A 24,725-nucleotide genomic window follows, 5' to 3' on the forward strand; every position below is an offset into this window, starting at 1 on the left:
TCCCAATCAATCTAAAAATGGATAATTGAACATGTTTTATTTTATCAAAAGGGCCTTGCCCTAGGCTAGGTGGTATGAGTTCAAGCCCCCAAGCAGGGGAAAATACTGAAATAGGTGTGTGCTGCATATTTTACAACCATTCTGTTCTTCACTTTTTGCAAGATTTAACAATGTTTTTGCTGCATTAAAACAAAAATTCCAGAAAACGTATGGATTAACTTACACATACACACTTTTTTTATGGGCTTGGGTCTAAATATGTTTTTGGACATGATTCATATATAAAAGGTAAATATGTTTTTGGACACGATTCATATATAAAAGGAGGATATAATTAAATCCTTCCTAAAAGAAAAGATGACATGAACACTATACTACGTAGTGCACTATGGTGTACTTGTAGAGCCCTCCTCAAATTTGTTTCGAGTTGGAGATACAATTTGATAATTATAAAAATTACTTGAAGATTACTGTCCACTGTCATCACTTCAGGCACCTTGAAGAGTAACAATCCCAGAGTTCACCAAACCTAATTTGTAGATTTTGGAGTGTAGATTAAAAAAGCCATATCCGCGCTTCAAACAGTTAAATTTAACCATTTGGGGGCATTATGAAAAATGTCACTTTTAACGGACTTCATATACCCTAGCAAACATAATAATATAATATTGTTTCCTCGACAGCAAGTACCAGACAAACTCGAGGAGAGCCATGATTGAGAATAGTCACAACTCATTGAAAAACACCAAAAGAGTACCTCATCTCAAACACTGCACAAGTAGAAATTTTACTAAATTTATAAGACTCATACTTTGAGAAGCTTGTGTCTTAATTGCCTGACTTTAATACATAAGCATAAAGAAAAAGTAGGGGAAAAAAAAAAAAAAACAAACAAACAACCAACCAACCAAACAAACAATGCTTCATAACATCTGAACATCTAAAAAACATTCATTTCTTCTTTTCCAACCTCTCTTCTTTTGCAGGTTAACTCAAGTTTCAAAATTTTGCTATTATATACAAAAAATTGTCTCACCAGTGCGGGCACCCCTCACACTTCTATATCTGAACTACGAAATTAAGTGAGACAGTTATGAATTCACAGACGAATCATAATTCTGGTAAACAATATTAACGGCCCCCCCATCACCCAAAAGATGAGTCAAAAGACCTGCTCTAGTTGCATCCAAGTAACTCATGATCCACTTTAGGATTTGTTTTTCCTGTCCAAAATCCACATTGAACCTGCAAAGAGTTTTCAACTATACACTTTATTATCTGATCGCAATGGAAAATATTCTTGGATGCAACCCTTTTCTTTCAAACAATAAGAGAAAAGGATTCCTTAATTTTTGATGACTCACCACTTGATGATCCGGCTGAGTTTGACAGTTCTCTTGGCCAAATCCACCTCCATTCCGTCCCTTTGGAAAAACTCTCTTGCAGCACGCCTTAGTTCAGCTTCAACCCCTTGTGGAGTAAAGAACCTCACTGTTGGGCTTGATCTTGTCCCATCACAGAGTCCAAAATGAATCAGCGGATTAACTTTTGGAAAGGCCAGCTGGAATTGAAAAGGAAAGTAATAAGAAAATCAGACAGTCCTTGAATGTACACAAGTTTAAACTAATCATTTTGTAATTACGCCTGCTTCTTTTCTTCTTCTTTTTCTTTTTAGTATTTCCCTTCCCTTTCTTTTTTCGGAAGAAAATACAATGCAGAGTAGATCTCGAGGGACATTTCGAAGAAAGTTTCTTTTCTTTCAGAATACGAGTATCTTTCTTGAGAAAAAGACAAAAGTTGAAGAAAAACTATAATTATAATTGAGATAATTTTCAAGCAATGCATATGGGAGGCACATCATATATCCTTTTTATTCTCTTTAATATAACATTGCTCTATGTGTAGTACTAATTTCATTTTAGGTGTTTCAATATATCCTGGACGTTCAGAGTACTCTCAATTCTAAAAGTAAAATTGTGAAACTAATTATGTGATACGTTTTTAGGAATCAGGATCTTTAGCAAAGGAAAGGTTAAATGCGATATAGAAAACGAAAATAAATGTTCGGGCAGTAACAATTATCCCTGGCATTTCAATGTATTGAAATCTTTACATTGCATTTCTATCTCTTTCCGTTGAAATTTGTATTTAGTATGCATTAAAAGGTAAAGTTCTAGCAGATCTTCTGAAGGACATAGTTTTGGGCAGAACTTTATCCATAAAAGATCTTATAGAGGGGACAGTTTTAGGCAAACTTTATCCTTAAAAGCCACTCTTCTAGTTTGAAAGCACCATTAAGGATTGTTTGGAAACCACAAGGAAATCCCAACCCCTTAAAAGGGGGACCAAAAAAAAAAAAAAAGGAGGAAACTCCCGAAGATGAATAAAGTTTTTAAAAAAAAAAATTTAAAAATTTATTTTTTATTCTTTTTTTTTTTTTTTTTTTGTGCAGAATTTTGTTAAGCCAAACACAAGCACCACTAAACTTACAAACACAAAAATGAGAATTTTCTTATACTTTCCAATAAAAATAAGGAGATGACCATGTTCTGCACTAGTGCTTAAAAAGGACGTTAAATGCACATTCAACTGTTACAAGAGAAAAAAATCCAAATTATTACAATTTTGTATAAATTTCAGATGCTTCGTGATAAATGAAGAACAGAGAAAGCAAGATATTTGTAACATCTGATTAGCAAGAAGAATTTTAGGACTTTGAAGTGTTACCATTGCGGAACAGCATAGACAAAAGAGGCACAAGTGCACGGGGGTAAAACAGTTTCTAAGTCAGCAGTGAAATGTTGCAAACAAGTCCAAGTTTGTTAAATATTATAGGTGGCATCATTTAGAGCTAGATATTATCATCCCAACTGTTTACGAGCTTATGATTTAATAGGTCACTTATTCATCTAAAAAACGGAAATGAAAATAAATAAATTACCTCTAAACGCTTGTCACCAGCACCAAAGGGTTTGACTAACGAATAAGGTGGTCTCCTGTTGCTTCTAAGGATTCCATTTTTTATTGTAGTAAGGGAATAGGGATGTCCTCCAACTATGTACTGAAAATCAGAATAGAAGGATTTCCCATCGATGACACCCTCGGGATGTCCTATCCTAATCACAGCATGGATGACCATGGCATTGTATAGATTTAAAAAGAAGGCCAGCTTCTCATCTGCTGAGAGTGCCAACATGTTGACCCTGTGAAGATCTTGTGCCAAATTTATGTATCTGCAATTGTGAATAAAAAGAACAGTTAGAGAAGGTAATAGAAATTAATTACATGAACAAGGTTTATTTGAAGATGCTGACCAAAAGGAAAAAGGAAAAGATCCATATGAAAAAGATCAACCAAATAGCATTATCATAAGATTTTACGTCACCAAGCAGTGTCCACTGTGCACCAATAGAATGGTAAGCCAACCACCTTCAAGCATACAAATGAAGCAAGATGGGTATTCGATTTCCTAGATATAAAAATATTTCTGCGTGCATGTTATCCGTCTTTTCCGAAGAATATGATTATATGGGATAGTATACAAATATTCATCTCGTGCTTACAAGAGTCTGAACCAAGTGTCCACCATCAGAATAAGAGCATTGTGCTTCACAAGAGTCTGAACCAAGTGTCCACCATCAGAATAAGAGCATTTATTATGCCTGTTGTCAGAAGGGACAAGAAAAACACAAGCATGCATATCTCTTCCTTTTTCTGGGGATAGGAACCGCAGTAAATGGAAAGCTTATATTCCAGCCATTAAATATATACTAATTTATAGATTTAGGTCATTTTTATTTTTGTTTATGTTTGTATTAATTTATCACAGAGTTTGTCAGATTTAATATATTTTTCCAAGTATCAGAGTCACGATAATTTTACTAATTTCCAGATTTTCCGGGTCCTAATTGGTCTAGAACAAGGCATGTTCCTACACTCCTTAAATTCAAATTATTCAGCAACATACTCTCATTATTCCAAAGTAGTTGAATTATGAAATTTTAATATTGTGTTTGAGTGCTTCAACTTTTATGCAATGGTGAAGTGTAAAGAATCTGGAAGACATTCCTAGATTTTTCTTGTTCTTTCTCTTTCTCTACTTCTTTTCATCAGTTATTTTCTTGATTGTTCACTGCTCTATTATAGCCTAAAACCTTATAGGACCAACTTCTAATCATTTTTAACCCAATTCTTTTACACACTAGGCTTCAGAACACTCACTGTCCAGAGTTTCCATTACACTATTTTCTGAATTTCTTGCAACCTATCACTTTTAAAATGAGGCAATTTAATCCCTTTCAATCCCCCAAACCTATAACCTTTCTTTCAACCTTTAAAAACTCTAAGCCCCCAGCATTTATTTACCAAAGGCCATAACAAAATCAAATGTTAGCTTTATTTAAAATTCCCTTTTCAGCCCTTGATGGTGCTTGATTAAACTCCCCTAGTTCACTTTTCAGCCCTTGATGGTGCTTGATTAAATTTATAAAAACTTAACCTAGGTCCAATGATCATAGTTTAATTTTGGTCTAACCAAGTTGTTGTGTGCTAAGCTTTGAAGGAAGTGATATAGTGATCGAGTACCAAAAGGACGAAGCAAGGCTAAAAAAACCCATTTTAGGTAGTGAAGTTATTTGCCAATGATATTGATGGGCAGTCCAGGTGGCATTAACTCTTTAGGTCTAAATTCTTGGTTAATCTGATGGTCTCTAAAACTAATTATAGGAAGAGTAAGGGCTACTTTATTCTCAGTTACATAAATATTTGTTCATTGGAACTGTAGCTTTTTATTAAGATTCAGTGACAAAGTCATAGTGGATAGAACTCTTCTTTCCCATGGCATTCTTGAAGCCTAGGGAAAATGCGTATCACACAAAGAAATTCAGCCAGAGGACTCAAATAAAATATCTTGTCATCACTTCGAGTCGTATGCACCAACCTAAGGACATTTACTATTTACTAATTTTGTGGCTTGGCAGAGTGAACTTAGAATTTCATTTCAAGGAGGTTCATTAGTTGATTCCATTCAGAGTTTAAGGTTCCTCCAAATGAATTATTTCCATCAGCCAAATGAATGATTTACATCAGAAGAAATCTTGTATATCCTTGACTGGTGGCCCAGGGACTGAATGAAAGATTGGCTTCAGTATGTCCATTGGTATCAGAGTGATGCTAAATTTCTTAGAGCATGCCTAAAAATCCATTTATGTGTAGAGATTGTAAAACAGAGTCGATAAAATTTGGCCCCATTAATAAAGTGAATAGGAAGAAAAAACTTGCACGTAAGGAGGGTTGGAACTAAGCTTACTTTTTGAGATCTTTAGCATAAATTGTGTAACCACAGGTTTACACCAAAAGGAGGACTAATATAATGAATCGGGTAAATCAAGATTGCACATGTAGATTAAACAAAAAGTTGGTATCCAGCTATTTGTAGTTTGAATATTTGATTTCTAGAATTGACAAAGTGGACTTACTAGGGACACTCCTAGTCCCCAGTATTTTAACTATAAAGAAAGTACGTAAATAACTGCAAAAAGTAAAGAAAAAAAGAGAGGAAAGCTTTGGTATAAAATACATGACATACCATGTTTGTGTATGATTTTGCACAAAATTTTAAAAGAAATATAAAAATAAAAGGACTCATGCAGTTGACATCCGGGTATCTGGGATTATGGCTTTCTTGAGTTTAGAGATTAACAACTGAAAATAAAAACTACGATCACTTTTTCTTTCATACCCATAAAATAGGACAAATTAAGACACTATAGACAACAGATGTTTGAAAGTAACCTTGTAAAGAAAAAGTAAAAGCTACCTCCGAAATTCCTCACTGTTGCTGATGCCTACATAATCAAGATGGAGGCGGTCTTCAGAGGCATAAGACTCGAGTATTGCAGACATTATCTTGGTCAGCCTTTGGCTAACTATAGCAGCGGGATTAGGCTCATTGTCATTTATAGATCCTCGAAAATTGAAGCATCTGGGAATAAAAGGCTCATGCTCTAGGAACCGATAGAAGTGGTTTCCATCCTCAAATTCATTTTCCCTACGCATAAACAATCAAGAAAAGTTATAACAAATTTCATAAAATAAGTTATTTATGTATAGGTTAAAACTATCTTTAAGAATAAAAGTTCTATCTTCAGAACAAGAAAATGTTATTACCCAAATACATGATGGATGAAATGCTTTCTTGCCAGCTGCCTTCCAACCTCGATGGCCTACATTTGTTGTAGTTCACAACACTGTTATTAATGAGGTATATAAAATGGAAGCACAAGATTACTTGAATAGATTTGTATTTTATGAAGCTGGAAGGAATTTCAAAGCAACAAAGTTAAATATAGATATGGAATGGTGCAGCATATATGCGTGCATGTGTGTGTGATAGAAAACAAATATTTTCAAAGAATTTGTACCGAAGCAAATTCAATTTCAAAATTATAAGTTATACAGTTAAAATTCAACTGCCAAATTTAAGTTATTTAGCTATGGTAATGCATTCCGTTTCATGAATTCAAAAAAACAAATCAATTTGATTGCATATTCTATAGCTAGTTCCTATTTGCTAAGGTAATGGAGAAGCCTGGGTTCTTTTTGCTATAACCAGAAATATTTTTGGAGACAGTGAAAAAGTTACCAGTCCACATGGGCAATTTACCTGGTTCAACTGCAGTAAATTTGTTCCCACAAACAATTGCTAAGAAAAAGTTTTCATTACCTAAGAGAAATAACAAGAAACACTCTCTTTAAACTCTACAAAGCACACTACTAGTGGTATCATTTTTGTATCTCAACGATACGACATCTGTGATCCTCAAGAGTTGGGGAGAAAGCAAGAAAACATTAAAATAAATACTTAAATACCCCCTGGTGTTCAAAACACTCTCTTACATTTTTTTTATTTGAGCAGATAAGGATAATTCTTCAACTTTAAGATTGAAATACCTAATATTCCCTTATTACAAAATAAAAAAATAAAATAATTAAAACAACAAAAAATAAAAATAAAATTATAAAAAATAAAAATAAAAAAATAAAAATAAAAAAAAAAACATAAACAAAAACAAAAAATAATAAGGGCATTTAAAAAAAAAAAATTGTTTATTTAGTTTTTTTTATTTATTTTTTTTAAAAAAAATTACTAATTTAAAAATAAAAAAAATAAAAAATAAAAACCTGAAATTCCCTTAAGGGTATTTTGGGATTTTAAAAAAAAAAAATTGGTCAAAATTGTTGATCGGGGACAATTTGCTACAAAATTTCAAAATACAGGGATTTTTATGTACTTTTTAGAAAGGGGGGTGTTTATTGCACAACCACCTACGAAGCACAGATACACCTTAAAGGGCAAATGATCCATGTCAAACGCTATGTGGCCCGACAGATGAAAATTCGTGTTTGAATTTTTTTTTTTTTTTAATGTTCAGACATGATACGGACACGCCGTGGATACGTGTCCAACACACCATGGATATGTGTCCGACAAGCGTGTCCCATGAGGATTTTTTTTTTCTTTTCTTTTTTGGCCATGGCATTCTTAGGTATTTTTAAGAAAGTTTTAGAAAGAATGCTGGGTTGATGTATAAATATGACGAGTTGTTCAATAACTTGTTCATAACATAATTACTTTAAAGTAGTTGTTTACTTGTTTTAGGTTCAAACTCTTGTACGATCATCTTTGACTCTCTCTCTCTCCTCTTCCAACTTTTTTCTTTCTTCTTCTTTGTCCTGCTCTTTTATTTCTTCTTCTTCTTCTTCTTCTTCTTCACAAACCCTAGATACTTCTTTTTTACTTTCACAACAAAATTCCTTTTGTGTCTCTTTTTCCTTTTTCCTCTTATTTCAATAAACTTTTTTCTCTTCTATCAATTCTTGATTTTATTCTTAACAAAACCCTAATTCTTTTTCTAACAAAACCCTAATCCTCTTTGTTTCTTTGGTTTTTTTTTTTTTCCTTTCTTAACCCTCTTTCCATCAATCTTTCTTTTTCCCAGCAAAACAAATTTTTTTTTACATTACTAGGTTGATAAAAAATAATATTACTCTTATTTTCTTAAAGTACCACATCATATATATTTATATAATATTGTATATTTATTATTCGCTCTTTCTACTGTAGGATCAATTATCAAAGGTAAAGTACTCACACACATTTCACAAATTGCCCACTACGGGGCTCGAACCCCTCACCTCCCCTTTAAGGGAGGAGGGGTTATACCATTGGACTAATGACCCATTGGTGAATTATCAAAGAGTTCTTATCCCATATTAGACTTAACTTTCTTCTCAATAATAGGAGAAAATCAACTTTCAGAATTGTCTTTCACTCCTTGCTGGCTTGCTTGTTCCTTATCCTCCTCCCTTCATGAGCTCATGGCGAGGATGACTTGGCAATAGAACAAAATAAATTAACTTGCACATGTTACTGGATACCTCAGGCCAAGGCTCCAGTACAACACTTATATTGATTGGCTGAGTTGGCTTTTAGTAGGCTGAGTTGGCTTTTAGTATATTGCATTTATTTATTCATTTAGTATATTATGCTGTTGTATTACCTCAGAATGTTGTTGACACATCTTGAGTACTGAACTAATAAATGCACAATTGCACACAAATAGAACTATAAGAGTCCTTTATTATTCTTGTTGAAAACTTCAAATTTTTCCATGGAATCTGAAAAACATGACCAAATAATAGAAATGTAAAAACTTGAAAAATCCTAATTCCAAAACTCATGCAGTTAAAAAATGCTATGGCTGAGCACCAGAATGGTGGGAGGGAGCTAACACTAGAAAAAGGCTATGGCTCTCTCCATGATAACATGGGTGTGATGGGACCACCTCAAACAAACATTATGATCACTGGCTTCATTCTTTTCTAAGGCATCATTCAGCTCATTTGTTTGGAAGCTTTCTTACTTTTGTAATAAATGCAATTCAAAAAAGGAGAGCATATCTTTAAAATGATACTACTATTAAAATGGTCCACTTGGTCGACCAGATTGTCCCTAAAGCTGTTTCTGTAGAGACTTAAAAGTTACGGACCCGAGTAATAGACTATTAAAACAACTTTGTTCTTTAAAATCTGAAATTTCTAAGGTGTACCTAAAGTGAGAAAATCAGTATTCAATATCTTTTACGCAGTTCCTGAATAAGTTAATTTGGAGGAAGGTTTATGCTTGATGTTGTTAGAAAAAAAGGTGTCCAAGTAAAACTGAAGTTGAATTCAAATAATATTTTTTTTTAAAAAAGTTATATTTAGTAGTTAGTATAATATTAAGATATATGGCATTAATTTTGTAGATTCTAATTTTTCAGAATTCTAATGAAATTAATGATGTGTGACACAGTGTGCCATGTGATGTAAAACCATTTTTAGTAGTTTTGCCCAAATTTAGCAATTAGGACAAGTTTATATCACAATTTAATTTTTTTTTAAAAAAAACTGCCTAAAAATTTACAAATAAATACCTTGATTTGGTTCGAGGTAAATGCATGAAGCAACATCAGACATAGTATATATAAATTTTATGACGCATAAGTAAAAGAAAAATGCAAAAAAACTTTCATGGAAGCGCTCTCACTATAGGCTCTTCCATCAAGAGTTGAATTGATAGAAGTTTCTCAATTCAAACGGCAGAAAGGGAGCCCTGAGAGTGAGAGTGGTACCATGACAACCAAGAAACCAAATAAAATACTTGAGCTAAAGATGCTTAGAATAACTGGCAATCAAACCTAATCTATCCACCAATTTCCTATTAATTGACAACCAAAGCTGTCCTCCAAACCTAGAAATGGTAGGGAATAACTGGCAATCAACCCTGCTCTATCCCCCATTTTCCTATTAATTCAGCTCATCATCATAATTACTACTAGAATCTAATTACTACATGGTAATGACAGTTCTATACCCGAGCTATCATCTGGTCCACATGGTTGTTATCATTGATGTTGGCTCTAGGGAAAAGGGACCAAAAGATATCCTAAAATATTTCAATATTCCAAAAAAAGGGTAGAATCGTCATTCAAGATCATTTATTTATTTATTTTCTAGTTTGTACAATATACATTTATCTTTTTATATTCAGTCTTTCAATCCAAACACTGATGTTGGTCAACGACTTTTAACGGCTAAGATTTCAAATTTAACCAACTAACGAACCATATCAAACATAATATACTACGTATATAAAATAAATTATAAATTAAGAAGAAAGATATCAGTTACTTCCCAGTCTACGGAATGTAATGGTCTCTCCTCTGTGGATCAACACTGATGGGTTGGGATCATGGGAATGGGTTGAAGTTTAAAAAGAACAGTAATAAGTAAATGAATAGTCAAATTAAAGACATCAATAAACGAACGAGATTAAACAGCCCATTAGAGTGCAAAGTAGTGAAACAGAGTTAGCGAGTGGCGCACGTACCTTCATCCTGGCGCAGTCCAAGTGTTGAATCATGACCTCCACCATCTCACTCCCGGCGAAGCAGTTTTTGACAATCTTCATCTTCATCAGACGGTCCTGAATGGGCATCCTCTGCCTCAAAATCCTAACGATCCCAACCATCTCGTCCGTCCGTTCCTCTTGGGGATCACCACCCCCGCAATCATCATCATCGAAGCCGTACACCGGCTGCGCAGGCGCATCATCCGGACATTTCCTCCCTAACATCTCCTTCAACCTCTGCTCGAACAGCCCACTGTTCCTCATCGAATTCAAGGCCACCAACCCTCCAAACAGCTTCTCGTTGAAGAATATCTGAGGCACCGATGAGCTTCCAGTCCTGTCGATCAACTCTTTCTCCCTCGCAGGATACACGTCGATGTTGATCTCCACGAACCTCAATCCTCTCTCTCTGAAAAATGATCGAACTGCACTGCAATCCCTGCAATTTGACCTCGAGAAGAAGCTGATGCGACCTTTCAGTTCGGCTTCTCCCTTCTCCTCACCATTCTTCAGCTCCACGATCACTTTGAGTCCCGAGAGGTTGAACTCGGTCACATTCGGATACAGCAAATTCGAATCTTTGTTTTCTCGCTCTTTCAGAGACGACAAGCGCTTCGCGATCGCCGCCGAGAAGCTGTTGCTCTTCTCACGGATGAATTTCCCTATCGCCGGCATGTCCATGGAGGATTTATCCGGTAGGGACCGCGATCGATCTATTGGATGAAAATCGGCGTCGTCCGAAATTGGAGAGTTCATCACACCTGGCGGTGCCTCTGGCTTCGGAAGCTGCGAATGAGGACGAATAACTTGTACGTCGCCGTTGTTTTCAACGGCTGTATTTTCACTCGAAACGTCATTTTCGAGAGGATTTTCTTGAATTTCACTTTGTTTTCCGATCATCGGCGGTTCGCTGCTGCGGTCTTCAACGCAAACTTCTCTCTTCTCAAGCTCGATTTCTGAGAATTCCGGAGATGCAATTACGTCACCGGATTCATCCAACGAACAACTCACTTTATTTTTGTGTTCTCCGAAATCATCGCAATTTAAATCAACGGGATATGAGATTTTTTCTTGAGCGTATCTTCTGCAAATCGCCTCCTCCTCCTCCTCCTCTTCGTGAGTAGATTTGAAGTCTCCGTTGAGGATTTTCTCGCCCTTTATTGGACTTCCTCCGGGACATTCTTCTGCTCCGGAAACTGCAAATTCCGATTGAATTTTTCCACCGTTCTGGGGGTTGAGCACAATTTCCTCCGCCCGTTCACCTCCTAGTTTAGTTTTGCTTCCGTCATCGGCGTTAGAAATGAGATTCACGTGGTCTCCTTCCGCGGATACATCCATTTCTCTGGTGGAAACGGAAGTATCTCACAGGAGTTATTTGAAATGCTAAGAATACAAAATCATAAAGAAGAGAGAGACGACAAAAACCCAAACGAAGAAAACAAAGAAATCTGGTTAGAGAGAGAGAGAAAGAACGGAGGAATCGGGGCGGTTATATGGAGATGTGTATACGAGTTGGGAGACTGTTATAGAAGGAAGGTGGAGAAGAAAAGGTCAAAAACGTGTTGGCATATGAATTTGAATATGGAGAGGGTCCCTGTTTTTTCTTGGCTCAGTCAGCAATCAACCGGCGACCTCTACTTCTCTCGCCGGCTTATATACGGACCATACGGTCCCACTTCCCCCTAATTTTAGGCACTAATGTGGAGCCTTTGTTGCCTTGACATAATTACCCTTGCTAAGCTTGCTTGTTTACTAAATTATGGTCATAAACCTGTAACCATAACTGGCTGGCTGAATGAATGGATTCTATCTTAAAATCAGCTTGAAATTTCATAATTGGATTTTCCGTTCATGTTTAAAACCTTTGCTGCGTAGATTTTGTCTCACTTCACTAATCGAGGACTCAAATCATTATTATTATTATTATTATTATTATTTATTTTTTCTTAAAGCAGGATTCAAACTGTTAAATCTTCAAATTTACTCGTCTTACTTTTAAAGCACTTAATTCAAATTGAAAACAAATAAAATTTAATTCAAATTATACAAAGCTTTTGCATAAAAACTCTTTCTTTTCTTCTTCTTGTGTATGTTTTTTTTCATTTTTTCCCACTGGAGAAACAAGAAGTAGTTCTTTGTAACAATTTTTCAGAAGCCTTTGAAAATTGAAAATAATCATTTTTAGAAAATGTTTAAAATTCAAAGTTGTTGGAAATAATCATTTTTAGAAAATGTTTAAAATTCAAAGTTGTTATTTTAAAAGATCAACTCTTTATACAAAAAGCATGCACATCTCGAATTTATTTAAAGTAGATGTTTGTTTCGAATTTAGGTGGCAATTATCCATCAATCTAGATGTCAATGATGTGTGAGCAAGTACTCATATTTTTTTTTTCTCAATACAAATCTAAATTTTGACATCGAATTTTTTAATGAATTGGATTTTTAACTTAGAAACAGGGAACGCCTAAATAAGTGTTCCTACTAAATTTTTAAAAAATCATATTTTTATCTATTAAATTTTGAGTAATTATATAAATGCTCTCATAACTTTGGTGATTTTATCCTTTGCCTTGTTGCTTTGTATTTATTTATTATTATTATTATTCATCTCTCACTCATGCCATGCGCATAACTCGAGTAAAGGTGTACACGGTTCGGTTTCGATTCCTTTTTTAAAGAATCGTTGTGAACGGTTCTGATTTCGGTCCATGAGAACCGACTGTTAGTGTTGTTCCATTACTTAACAGAATGCAATAACAAAAATATAAATATAAATAAATACATAATACAGTTGTAAGCCGCAATACAAATCAAAGAAGTTCAAGATGGTGTGTAACGGTGTAAGCCGCGATACAGATTACAGAAGAGAGGATGAGGAGTGTGGATGAAATCTAAATCGATCGAGTGCAGAGGATCTGAAGATGAGAATATTTGAAGATGAGGGAGGCGAGGCGCCGACAGCCGAGGGCGATGAGGATTCGAGGAAGCTTGAGATTCGGCGATTGGGGAGGCGAGGGTTAGCTTTGCCCGAGAATCGTTGGAACAGCTCCGGTCACGCCTTCGCTGGAGTCTAATCTCGACCACCCGAAGGTTTTGGAAGAAACCCATGTAGGAATTCCAGAGAATGATAGTGAATTGGATAGGGATAGAGAAGATTCAACTTGTGAATTAAGGATTGGGATTGGTATTGAAGAAGAAAAGGTTAGCTTGAGATGGGGACTGGGCGATGAGGGGACTGCGGAGGCGAGGGTTAGTTTGAGATGCAGAAACGAGACTTTAGGTTTAGATGAGTTTTCAGATTTTCAATTTCGGAGTTTTTCTTTTTTTTTTTGGCTGCTTGTAGGCCTCATAAGGCTGTAGTTTAGTTTAGAAGAACTGTTTAGTTACTGAGACAATAAATAACTATATATATATATATATACGGTTTCGGTTCTTACCGGTTCACATGAACCGGAACCGAAACCGTATATCTACGGTTCCGAAATTAAGAACTGGGACTAGAACTGAAGCTCACGGTTCGATTCGGTTCTCACGGTTCCATGATTCCATAGTCAAGAAATCCATTATGTCTAGTCTCCATCTCCACTATTTCTCCCCCCATCATTCATTGCGTTCTCTTTAAATAATTTCTATTATGTTTTGTTGACAATTTGTCTCCTAGTGGAAGAAGTGCAAGCCTTATGATAAGGAAACTCCTATTTAAATTATAATTAAGACAAAAAAAAAAAATTATATTTATAAGTTTATTTATTTGTGACCTTGTAATTAATCTTACTTGTCAAGTAGTATTTGAGAAATACAAATTTAAGAGTGTTAATTTTCTTTTCCTCTAATATATGTACACATTTTTCTTATGATTTGAATTTAAATTTTTTTACATGGGATAGAAGAGATACTACTGAGATAATTTATTTTAATCCGATTGCATATCCTCTGACTGAGTTGATTTGATTGGGTTGATACGGCAAGGTCAAATGCTTAAAGTCTATGACAACACCAAGTCAACATCTAATCTTATGACATGAGAATGAAACATAAGCTTATTATCTTAATTAGATGTTGTAACGTAAGGATTTTGTACAACTATTTTGAATCTCTTGATTTCAAAATATATTCATAATGTAAAATAAGAATTTAGAAGATAATTTATTGAAATTTGATTTTTGAATCACATTCCTCACTTAAACGATCCATATATTATGACACGGATACACGTGTTATAAAAAAAAAATAAAAACAAAAATAATGAAATTTTATGTAAAATATTATTGTAGGGGATGCACCTCACATATCCAGGTGGCATGGTCCCATGATACTAAAGGAGTCTTGACCAAGATCGGGGTGCATCCCCACCTCAACAACAGTGCTCGAACAAGAGCACTCGAGATCTTTTGTTATAAGACATAAAACCATCTTGAGACCAAGGTAGGATGGTCTCGAGGAACCATCTTTTTTACTCGGGAGATTAGAAGGATTTATGATTTGGAGGATAAGGAGTTAGAATTCGCCTAGTCTACTAGGTCTAGTAAATGAAATGAGGAAATTAATTATCTGTAACATTTATATTCACATTTAATGCGCTACCGTCACTTTTGAGGGAATGTGCCTTTATTTATAGTCTTAGCTATACGTCCGCCTCTTTAGAGTCAATCTTAAAACTAGACTCACCTTGTTAGACTAGCCATAATGACACCACTAGGTTTAGTAGGGTCACCGTGGTCATTTGGCATGGTTATAAGGTTTAGATTTAAACTAATTCAATAATAATTGTCTCACACACACAAATATATATATATATATATAAGGATAGATTTGTGCATCTTACTCTTACATCAACTGAAATATGAAGTAGTCTATCTTTCTAGATTGCCACATAAACTGTGGTACTAGATCTATGGTTTGTTGGCAGCTAAATGGATATAAATCTCTGGATGTGGTTTCTCATTTGACGAGGACATTTCAAGGAAGAATTCTTAATACAAAAATCACAACTTTTGTTAATGGCACAAAAAGTACGGGGTTAGTCTAATTTTTCAATGTCAAATATCTGTATTTTCGGTGAATTAGAACTAAATAGCTAGAACTAAAGTTACTGTAATTCTTGAATGCATAAATAATAATAAATAGAGTCTCAGTATTTTCGCTGAAATAGAAGAGAGATTAAGACTTAGTACTAGTACAAGACTTCTAATTAAGACTTGGTACAAGAGATCAAGTCTTAGTACGTTAAGACTTCTAATTTACCCTTTTTATTATATTCCATGTGATGTGTGTGAAATGGCATGCTATGCTTGCGGAGGGAAAGCCCATCTAGATTCCCGGTGTATCCGAGCTTGGGCCTCCTTGGACATGTCGGATCCGGTGAACCTTACTTAACGGGTCAAATACCACTAAAATCAAATAACCCAACCCCCAAGGAGTGAAGAATTAAACCTTTGCCGCTCTTGAAGCTCAGGACGGCCTAAACCCTAAGTAACGTCTTGTTGTCGACGGCGGCAACAACCTTCCTTAAACTTCTGCCTATACAAATAGATTATATACAGTATTGTATACTCTCCAGAAAGCAATGAATGCTCCTATTGTCTCTAAGCATCATTACAATCAGCGCCGTGAAAATGGAGCCAACTATTGAAGTTGTTTGTTCGTTTGCTCAAAAGATGTTAATTTTTCTCCGCAGCCTCTTCGGCATGGGACGCAGAAACTATCAACGCGTGAGCGTGTTCTTATCAATTCCTCAAACTCCTAATCATATATGTTTTTTTGCATTTAATGGTTCACAAATAGTCTCTCCTTTCCCGTACACTTTTTTGATCTGGGTCACTAGTTTTCTATGTTTTTTTCGACACCCATTTGTCACCATAGCAAAATTTGACAATTTTAGTAAAGATTCTGATAGAGAATCCATTCGTGAAATTGTTCGCCAAGGACGATGGGATGATTGTAGGATAGTTAATTTGATTGATTCTACTTTAGCGCCAATTTGGGTTTCGAGGGTTCTAGTGGAATTAAAGGACGAACCGAGATTAGCTTTGAAGTTCTTCAAATGGGCTGAAAGGCGAGTTGGGTTTCGCCACACTACAGAATCCTATTGTATTACCGTTCATATATTATTTTGTGCTAGATTTTACATTGATGCCCGTGATATTCTCAAGGATTTGATTGGTTCCACTATGGTGTTACCTGGTTTTGATATATTTGATGTGTTGTGGTTGACAAGAAATGTTTGTCTTACGGGTTACGGAGTGTTTGATTCTTTGTTTAGTTTATTAGCTGAGTTGGGAATGCTCAAAGAAGCCAGTGAGTGCTTTTTGAGGATGAAGAGATATAGAGTTATTCCAAAAGCACGTTCCTGTAATTATCTTTTGCATAGGCTTTCAAAGGTGCACAAGGGCGAGCTGTTGAGGAAGTTTTTTGATGATATGATTGGGGCTGGAATTGCTCCATCTGTCTTTACATATAATATAATGATAGATTATATGTGTAAAGAAGGGGACTTGAGGATCGCGAAAAGCTTGTTTGCACAAATGAAAGATATGGGTATTGCACCTGATATTGTTACTTATAATTCCCTTATTGATGGGCATGGTAAGGTTGGGCAATTAGATGATTCGGTTTCTGTATTTGAAGAAATGAAGAATGCTGACTGTGTCCCTGATCTAATAACATACAATGCTCTGATCAATTGTTTTTGTAAATTTGGGAGAATGCTACCGGCATTTAAATTTCTCCATGAGATGAAGGAAACAGGTTTAAAACCAAACGTCATAACTTATAGCACATTTATTGATGCTTTTTGCAAGGAAGGGAAGACGCGAGAGGCAATCAAGTTTTTTGTGGACATGAGACGAGTTGGTCTTACTCCTAATGAATTCACGTATACCTCTCTGATTGATGCAAATTGTAAAGAAGGTAATCTTGGTGAAGGTTTGAAGCTGCTCAAAGAAATGCTTCAGGCAGGTATCAAGTTGAACATTGTTACCTATACTGCATTAATTGACGGCCTCTGTGAAGAAGGGAAGATGAAGGAAGCTGAAGAAGTATTCAGGGTGATGTTGAAAGAGGATGTCACTCCTAATCAGCAGGTCTACACTACCCTTGTTCATGGGTATATTAAAGCCAAAAAGATGGAGAATGCCATGGACATTTTCAAAGAAATGAAAGTAAAATGCATTGAACCAGATTTATTTCTGTATGGAACAATCATTTGGGGTCTCTGCAACCAGGAAAAGGTTGAAGAAGCCTCTCTTTTGTTTTATGAAATGAAGGAATGTGGTATTGAACCAAATCATGTTGTGTATACAACACTTATAGATGCCTATTTTACGGCTGGAAAAGCTACAGAGGCACTGAATCTGCTACGAGAAATGCAGGACTTAGGGATTGCCCCTACTGTTGTGACATATTGTACATTAATCGATGGTTTGTGCAAGTTGGGATTGATCCAAGAGGCAATTGATCATTTTGATAGAATGCCAGGCATTGGTTTGCAACCTAATGTTGTAGTTTATACAGCATTGATAGATGGTCTTTGTAAAAATAATTGCATGGAAGCTGCCAGGAAGCTGTTTGATGACATGCTGGGCAAGGGTATGTTTCCAGACAAAACTGCTTATACATCATTAATTGATGGGAATTTAAAGCATGGCAATATCCAGGAAGCCTTGGATTTGAAAAAAAGAATGATTGAAACCGGTGTGGAGCTTGACCTTAAAGCGTACACTACTTTGATTTGGGGGCTTTCTAGATGCGGTCAAGTGCAACAAGCAAGGAATTTGCTTGATGAGATGATTAGGAAGGGTGTTCTTCCTGATGAGATTGTTTATGGTTGTCTGATTAGGAAATATTATGAGCAAGGAAACATGGATGAAGCTCAAGAATTACAGAATGAAATGGTGAAAAGGGGTCTTATTACTGGCATAAGTAATTATGCTATTCCTAATATACAAACTTGAGAGGGCCTAGATGCTTGTTCATCCTTGTTGGTGTCAGGCTGGAAAAGATATAGATTCTTGGCGGAGAAGAATGATTGCCGAAGATATATGATGTAGGGCTTCAGAATAAGGAATTGCTTGTACTGGGAGGTGCTGGTTTGCTGATGGGCTGTCGCTGGATATCCTTTTACACATACCCAAAGTTCATTATTGGTCTCATGATGCAAAATCTGGTATGGAGTTGGCACTTACTTAGCTCAGAGTCACTGTGATAGGACATGCACTTCTGTACTTTTCTGGCTGAAATCCTTTTCAATCTTGTTAATAGGTGAGTATTGGCTTTCAAGTTCTTCAAGCTTTTTATAACTGAAATATAAAACATTGGGCACTTCTAGGTTTTATTGCTAGCTTTTATTTTGTAAAACTGAAGTAATCAAATATCTCCTTCAAATTTTCCTTTTGTGATGCTTCTTACTTCACTGCTCTTCAACTTACGATGATTAAATTGTTGCGGCAGATGGCTGGATCCACAGTTCTAATGGAGATATGAAGTATTTGAAGATATTTCTAAATTTAAATGGCTTGGAGTTAACCAAGTGAAATATACAACATGATTTTGGGTAATCCATTTGGCCATTCACCATTCGTGAACTTTTAAAGGCTTATCTTGGATATGGCATCAGTAAGTCAAATTTCTAATCTTAACAAGTTTTAGTTAGATTATAGCAGTTTTGCTTTACAGATGTCTTTTGATTATCTTAATTCTTGGTTGTGTTAATGAAGGATGTTTGAAGAAGTTGGTGTGGTACATAACTGTTGCAATTACTATCAGTTCTCTTCTAATTTTTTTCGTTTCCTCATCATACCTATAAAGAGGTTTTTCTGGTTTTTATTTTTTGGTACAAAGCTACTGTTTTTGAATTTGGAGGTTAGGCTTTGTTGGATTCCTATAAGCATAATGATGGATCTCAATTGCCTTGAAGGAATGCAATTGTTAACTTGAAATTAGGGATGTTTTAGATTTTAGTGGTTTAGAAAGATTAAATCAGGAATGATTAGAATCAATTCGAATATATATATATATATATTTGAATTCATGTCTTTTGGTTAATAATATAATAAAAATGATTTACAAGAAGTTTACGTATTTAAAAATCTATGCACAAAGTAGTTGGAATAGCAAAATTCCCAATCTCTATGATAATTGTCCTATATCTTTTTACCTTAGTTTTGGATGATCTAACAAAACACATTCAGCATGAGGTTCCGTAGTGTATGCTATTGCTGATGTTATATTTTTTATTGATGAAACTAGAGCTGGGATTAGTGTTAATTTAGAGGTTTGAGAAAATCTAGAATCCAGAGGGTTCAAATAAGATTTGACTAAAATTAAATATATGGAGTAAAAGTAGAAACAGAAGTCGGGTTTTAGTGAAGACTGAATGTTAAGAGATACCAAAAAGTGAAATTTTCATTATTATGCACAAAGAGGGAGAAGTTGGAGACGATAATAATCATATAATTAAAGCAGGATGGGTTAAATGGAGTAATGCTTCTCTCATATTGTGTGATTGTATGTTTACCTCTGAAATTGAATGGTAAAATTTTGTAAAATAGCTATTTGACCTGTCATACTTTTCGGGACAAAATGTTGGGCAATTGAGAAATAATGTATTCATAAAATGAGTGTTTATGTGTGAAGGGATGCATGGCAAGACATAAAAGGGTAAATTTAAGAGTGAATACATTCATGAGATGGTTAAAGTAGCACCAATCAGAGATAAAAGGAGAGAAAACTTATTAAGATGGTCTGGCCATATCTAGCAACAGTCAACAGTTGCACGGTGCTTATTGAGGGTAATGTTGGGTGGGGGGTAAAAACTAATATAGGTTGAGATAATTAGAACAAGAGTTTATGACTTGTTGAGTGGAACCAATAAAAAAATTCATGTAGTCAACACCAAATAGTTGGTAAAAGTTCTTGTTGAGTTGAATCGATTTTTGTTGGCTAGAGGCTTAGATTAGGAGAAAGTGTGGGGCTTTTTGTTGGTTTTCTGTTCAGGTTTATTCTATACGCTGTCTGTACTTAATTCTTCCTCATTGGCGTCTTAATTCTTCCTCATTGGCGTCTTATCTATCCAAGTGAAATTCTTTTTATTTATCTGAAAAAAAGAAAAAAAAAAAGAAAAAAAAAGAAAGTTTCTTCAAAAGCCAGCTCAGTTTGCTGACAATGTAGGATGACTGGCAATGCATGTCCGTTGTACAAACAAAATTTTCCATTGTGGGGAGATGGGGAGAACCCTTTTTTTCTTCTTAATCATGGAATGCAGTCAGTTCAGCCAGAAGAAAAACAAATTATAGTTGATCTAGTGACCAGTAATCTTGGAGGCTCAATAAACCTTTCGGGGGAAAAAAAATCTTGGAGGCTCAATAGTAATTATTTCCTACAGTGTGTATTGATTGCATTTTGTCAATACAAATTTGGACCACATCTTTAAATTTTGATAAACTATTTTCTAGCATGCGTGGTAGGACCAGGATGTTTGGAATAGATGGAGGAGTAGCTGAGATATACATTGGCAGATTTGGAGGAGTGGATGGCTATATTATGAAGAACGAGGTGAATAAGCTGGTGTAGATTCTTGGAACCATTGTTTTTATAGGAGAGTCACTACACTTTGCTTCTTATGGTATTGAGTGTTCATTTTCTTTGGAAGGCTATTTAAAAGATCTATTCAATTAAGGCTGCGTTTTGTATGCCGGAATGGAATGAAATGAATTTGCCTCTCCATTCACTTTCTATTGTTGGTTAAGCTCTATGTTACATGGACTTTTCAAAAGTAGTGAAGTACCCCATGTCGGACACATGTTGCTCAGACATGCGTATGGGATAAGTGTCCGACACTTTTGGTTGGACATGTACCTAAAAAACATATCTAATCATTCAATTATATTGTATCATTACTTTAAAATGAGTTAAAAGCCTATATTGAATACTATATTAGATAAAAACATTATGACTTATCAAAAAAAATATTATATAAAAATATTACTCAACTGTAGAAAATAAAATAAGCTAACTAAATAAAATAAATATTTAGCACTGTCCACGTGTTCTTCGGTTTAAAGATTTGACACATCTGATGCATAGATACATAACCGTACCCAAGTCCATGTAGCCTAGGTTAAGCTAAACAAAGCTGGAATGCCCAATCCCACAAAAAGCTATAATGAGCATTCTTCTTCTTGACTCTTAAGGAATGCTCGTTCCATTCCCATGTAGAATTCAAGCAAAATTAATCAAGTTGAAAAGCCCTTTGGCCCCTTTCCCTGTGTTATATCTACTGCTTCTCTGTCGCCATATCTGATCGGGTACGAGTACCAATCATCGTCTTTGACGACCAGCTACCGACAATATTTGGCAACCATAACCCTGTCATCCCTCGAAGTTTTCCTCCTCCTCTCTCTCTCTGTCTATTTATTTGTTAGGTTTTGACTCAACAATGAAAGAAGCACTTCAATTACTTATCCAAAAAAAATAAAAATAAAAATAAAAAAGAGCGAAAGAAGCACTTAAATCTTTGCCTCATGCTTCGATTCCAAAACCAATGATGTCTTCTCAACTCTCTCTCTTCTCTCTCGCATGGATGCTTCCCATTTGGTTACACCATTTAATCCTACTTGAAAAGTGGTGTTGCCTTTTGTCTTGTGAAAAGGAATCAAATAACACGGGATCAGGAACTATTAGAATTGATGAACGGTAAAGAATCTGAGAGGGAGAGCTTGAATTTCCTTCTGGCTACTTCATTTTGGGGTTGAGTTTTTTTTTTTTTCTGTTCCTTTCTTTCTTTTTCTTCGGGCAATTGGATTGGAATTCTTATTGGGTAATTGGGGTTAGAATTCTTCTTCTTCTTCTTCTTCTTCATTGTTATTATTATTAACTTTTAACATGTATTTGTCAAGGATGGGATGCTTTTATTTTGATATGTACACCCATTTATTTATTTCTTAAAATGCAAAATAAATAATTTCTTGAGTAATTAAAGAAAAAGAAAGGTGTATTTGTCCTAATATTGATTTTTTCCCATCTTAATATAATATGAATATATTTTAGTTTGTTGTTTAATTTATTTATTGCAATAGGGGTAGTTTGGAGAAATTAATTGAACACTATTCCATTCCAACTTTTAAACTGGTCTAACTGAATAATTGAAGTCTTGAATAGGAATACCACTTAATTTCTGCATCATTCAATTTATGCAATTAAACAATAGAATGAATGTGGTCATTTCATATCTATACCATTCTCTTCTTCATTCCATTCTTGCTGTATTCCATTCCTGCGTACCTAATGTACCCAAGTTTAGGGATGCTGTTCCCTAGAGAAAAGAAAGATAAAATTTGGGATGGATTATGAGCTTAACTAGACAGCGGTTGAGATTAATATATTTATTAATCAAGGTGGGAATGATTTTCAAAATCAAAAGTATGCCTATTTGAAATTCACTTTCAGATTCACCTTCTATGTTATGTCTTTTAAAATGACTGTCTTCTTCTGCATAGACAGCAAATTGAATGCCGTATATGCTTTAATTTGTTTCCAAATTAGAAATCAACTTTTGTTGCTTTGATTGGTATATGTTTTGCATTATAGTCTGTAATATACAGATTGTATATTGAGCGGGAAAGCAATGTCACTTCAGATGTGTTAGTACATTAAAAATTTAAAACTTCACTTAGATGGTATGTTGACCAGGAAAACAATGTCACTGAAATTCATTATTAATTCGGACGAATTAATTTATTGAACCTTAATGAGCATTCCGTACTCTTTTTTTTTTTTGCCAACAGTTAATTGATTTTGTAGATTTTGCTGGTCTCATCTCATCTTTCATACTGCTATCGAACTCTGAATTTACTTGTCTGGATTTGTTTTTTGTGACTATTCATTCTCTGTCAGCAATATAGCATTATTATGTTGGCAGCATATTTGTAATGATAAGTGATAATCTTAATTGGATATTTGTAATGATTTGTTTTTTATGCATAAAATTTATGCTTGTGAAATATTGGCTGCTTTGCAGACTGAATCTGTTGAATAGAGGCTGGTACATCCCAAGCAAATGGAAAAAGCAATTCAAGGGAAGCCAATGGAGGTGAGGAAAATACCTCTAGAGAGGAAAAAAAATAGCACTGCTCTATCCAAGGAAATATGTGATCCAAAAGAAGTTAGAAAATGAGGGAAGTGCTAGTGGAGAGGAAATCCAAATCCACATGAGTAGTCTTAGGCTTAAGGAGACAACAAATTTATCTTGCAACCTAGTAAGTAATGTCTATACCAACAAAGAGACTTAACTTCTGGGGTAAGCTCTGGTTCTTTGTTCCCAGTTTGGGTTGTTTCTCGGGTTACGTATTCCTCTTAGGTGTGAGACTTTATCTCTTTGTTGCCTATAGATTTGTTACCAATATACTGTATAGAAAATTACTTTCTGAATAAAAATTTTTTTTTTTTTAATTTTTAATTTTTGCTGTTCAATTGGGCTAAAGCTATTCCTTGTAGGTCACAGAAAAGTAGAAAGTGTTAATTTGGTGGAAGATTGAGTTCCAATTTATAAGTATTTTGATGTGTTTTCTGCAAATTAATGTCAAATGTTATGCCTGTTTCCATTTTTTTTCCCAGCATCTGGCTTAGGTGGGACAGAAATTGGATAGAGCAGCTTTGATGTGGAGAGCCTCTCTTGCATGGCCATTTCATTTAGCTCACATATTGGATGGAACAGATTTGAATAGCCCACATGTTGTTGTTTGGATAGAGCAGATTTGATGTGTTTATAGCCCACATATTGTTGTTTGGATAGAGCAGATTTGATGTGTCTGCAAATTAATTTTATACAAAATGTTGACAGAAGCCTAAAAGAATTTTATGAGATCTCTGGCTTGAAGCCCAACCATCAGAAAAGCCGTGTATACTTCTGTTTGGAATACAGATTCCAAATTCAAAGAGGGGGAACATCCCAATCTAAGTACTTGGGTGTCCCACTCATCTCAACCAGGCTAAAAGTGGTGGACTGCAAGCCCCTCGTTGAAAGGATGACTGCTAGAATCAGGTTTTTTTTTTGGCATGAAAACATATTCGAGGGAGGATTGGGTATAAAAGAACTGAGCATATGTAGGGATGGCAACGGGGCGGAGCGGGGCGGGGATCTCATTCCCCATCCCCATCTCCATCCCCATCCCCATCCCCGCTTAAAATTTCACCACTTCCCCCATACTTGCCCCTGACCCCTTATCCTCGGCCCCGCCCCATCCCCGACCCCGGCCCGATTAACATATATATT

General features: G+C 35.2%; 2 protein-coding genes across 5 annotated transcripts; one reads left to right on the forward strand and one right to left on the reverse strand.

Moving 5' to 3' along the window:
• Positions 1-777: 777 nt before the first annotated feature.
• On the reverse strand, positions 778-12,139 carry LOC132302407 (uncharacterized). Its single transcript, XM_059799241.1, has 6 exons — positions 10,433-12,139; positions 6,169-6,224; positions 5,819-6,049; positions 2,942-3,233; positions 1,365-1,561; positions 778-1,245 (listed from the first exon to the last, which is right to left on the reverse strand). Exons 1-6 carry the CDS (start codon positions 11,789-11,791, stop codon positions 1,092-1,094), a joined length of 2,289 nt encoding a protein of 762 aa, XP_059655224.1. The 5' UTR covers positions 11,792-12,139; the 3' UTR covers positions 778-1,091.
• Positions 12,140-15,858: 3,719 nt separating this feature from the next.
• LOC132302408 (putative pentatricopeptide repeat-containing protein At2g02150) lies at positions 15,859-24,325 on the forward strand. 4 transcript variants are annotated; one of them, XM_059799243.1, is made up of 4 exons: positions 15,859-18,715; positions 18,905-19,069; positions 23,472-23,750; positions 24,068-24,325. In XM_059799243.1, the coding sequence occupies exon 1, from the start codon at positions 16,027-16,029 to the stop codon at positions 18,406-18,408; it is 2,382 nt and encodes a 793-aa protein (XP_059655226.1). In that variant the 5' UTR covers positions 15,859-16,026; the 3' UTR covers positions 18,409-18,715; positions 18,905-19,069; positions 23,472-23,750; positions 24,068-24,325. The 4 variants fall into 4 exon arrangements, with proteins under 4 accessions (XP_059655226.1, XP_059655227.1, XP_059655228.1 ...); XM_059799244.1 differs by having other exon boundaries at positions 23,472-23,709; XM_059799245.1 differs by having other exon boundaries at positions 23,472-23,543.
• Positions 24,326-24,725: the final 400 nt, after the last annotated feature.

Source organism: Cornus florida, unplaced genomic scaffold, assembly GCF_030987335.1.
Source record: "Cornus florida cultivar Cherokee Brave unplaced genomic scaffold, ASM3098733v1 CherokeeBrave_3.0.0_Hap2_Chr04, whole genome shotgun sequence".
NCBI classification, from domain to species: Eukaryota; Viridiplantae; Streptophyta; class Magnoliopsida; order Cornales; family Cornaceae; genus Cornus; species Cornus florida.

Bases quoted from the DNA above. Each gene is read 5' to 3' on its own strand.
- LOC132302407 (XM_059799241.1), bottom strand. From the start codon at position 11,791: ATGGATGTATCCGCGGAAGGAGACCACGTGAATCTCATTTCTAACGCC. The intron at 3,234-5,818 runs GTAGCTTTTACT...TCACAATTGCAG, and splicing joins AACAGTGAGGAATTTCGGAG to ATACATAAATTTGGCACAAG. The intron at 1,562-2,941 runs GTAATTTATTTA...TTTCAATTCCAG, and splicing joins CTGGTGACAAGCGTTTAGAG to CTGGCCTTTCCAAAAGTTAA.
- LOC132302408 (XM_059799243.1), top strand. From the start codon at position 16,027: ATGCTCCTATTGTCTCTAAGCATCATTACAATCAGCGCCGTGAAAATG.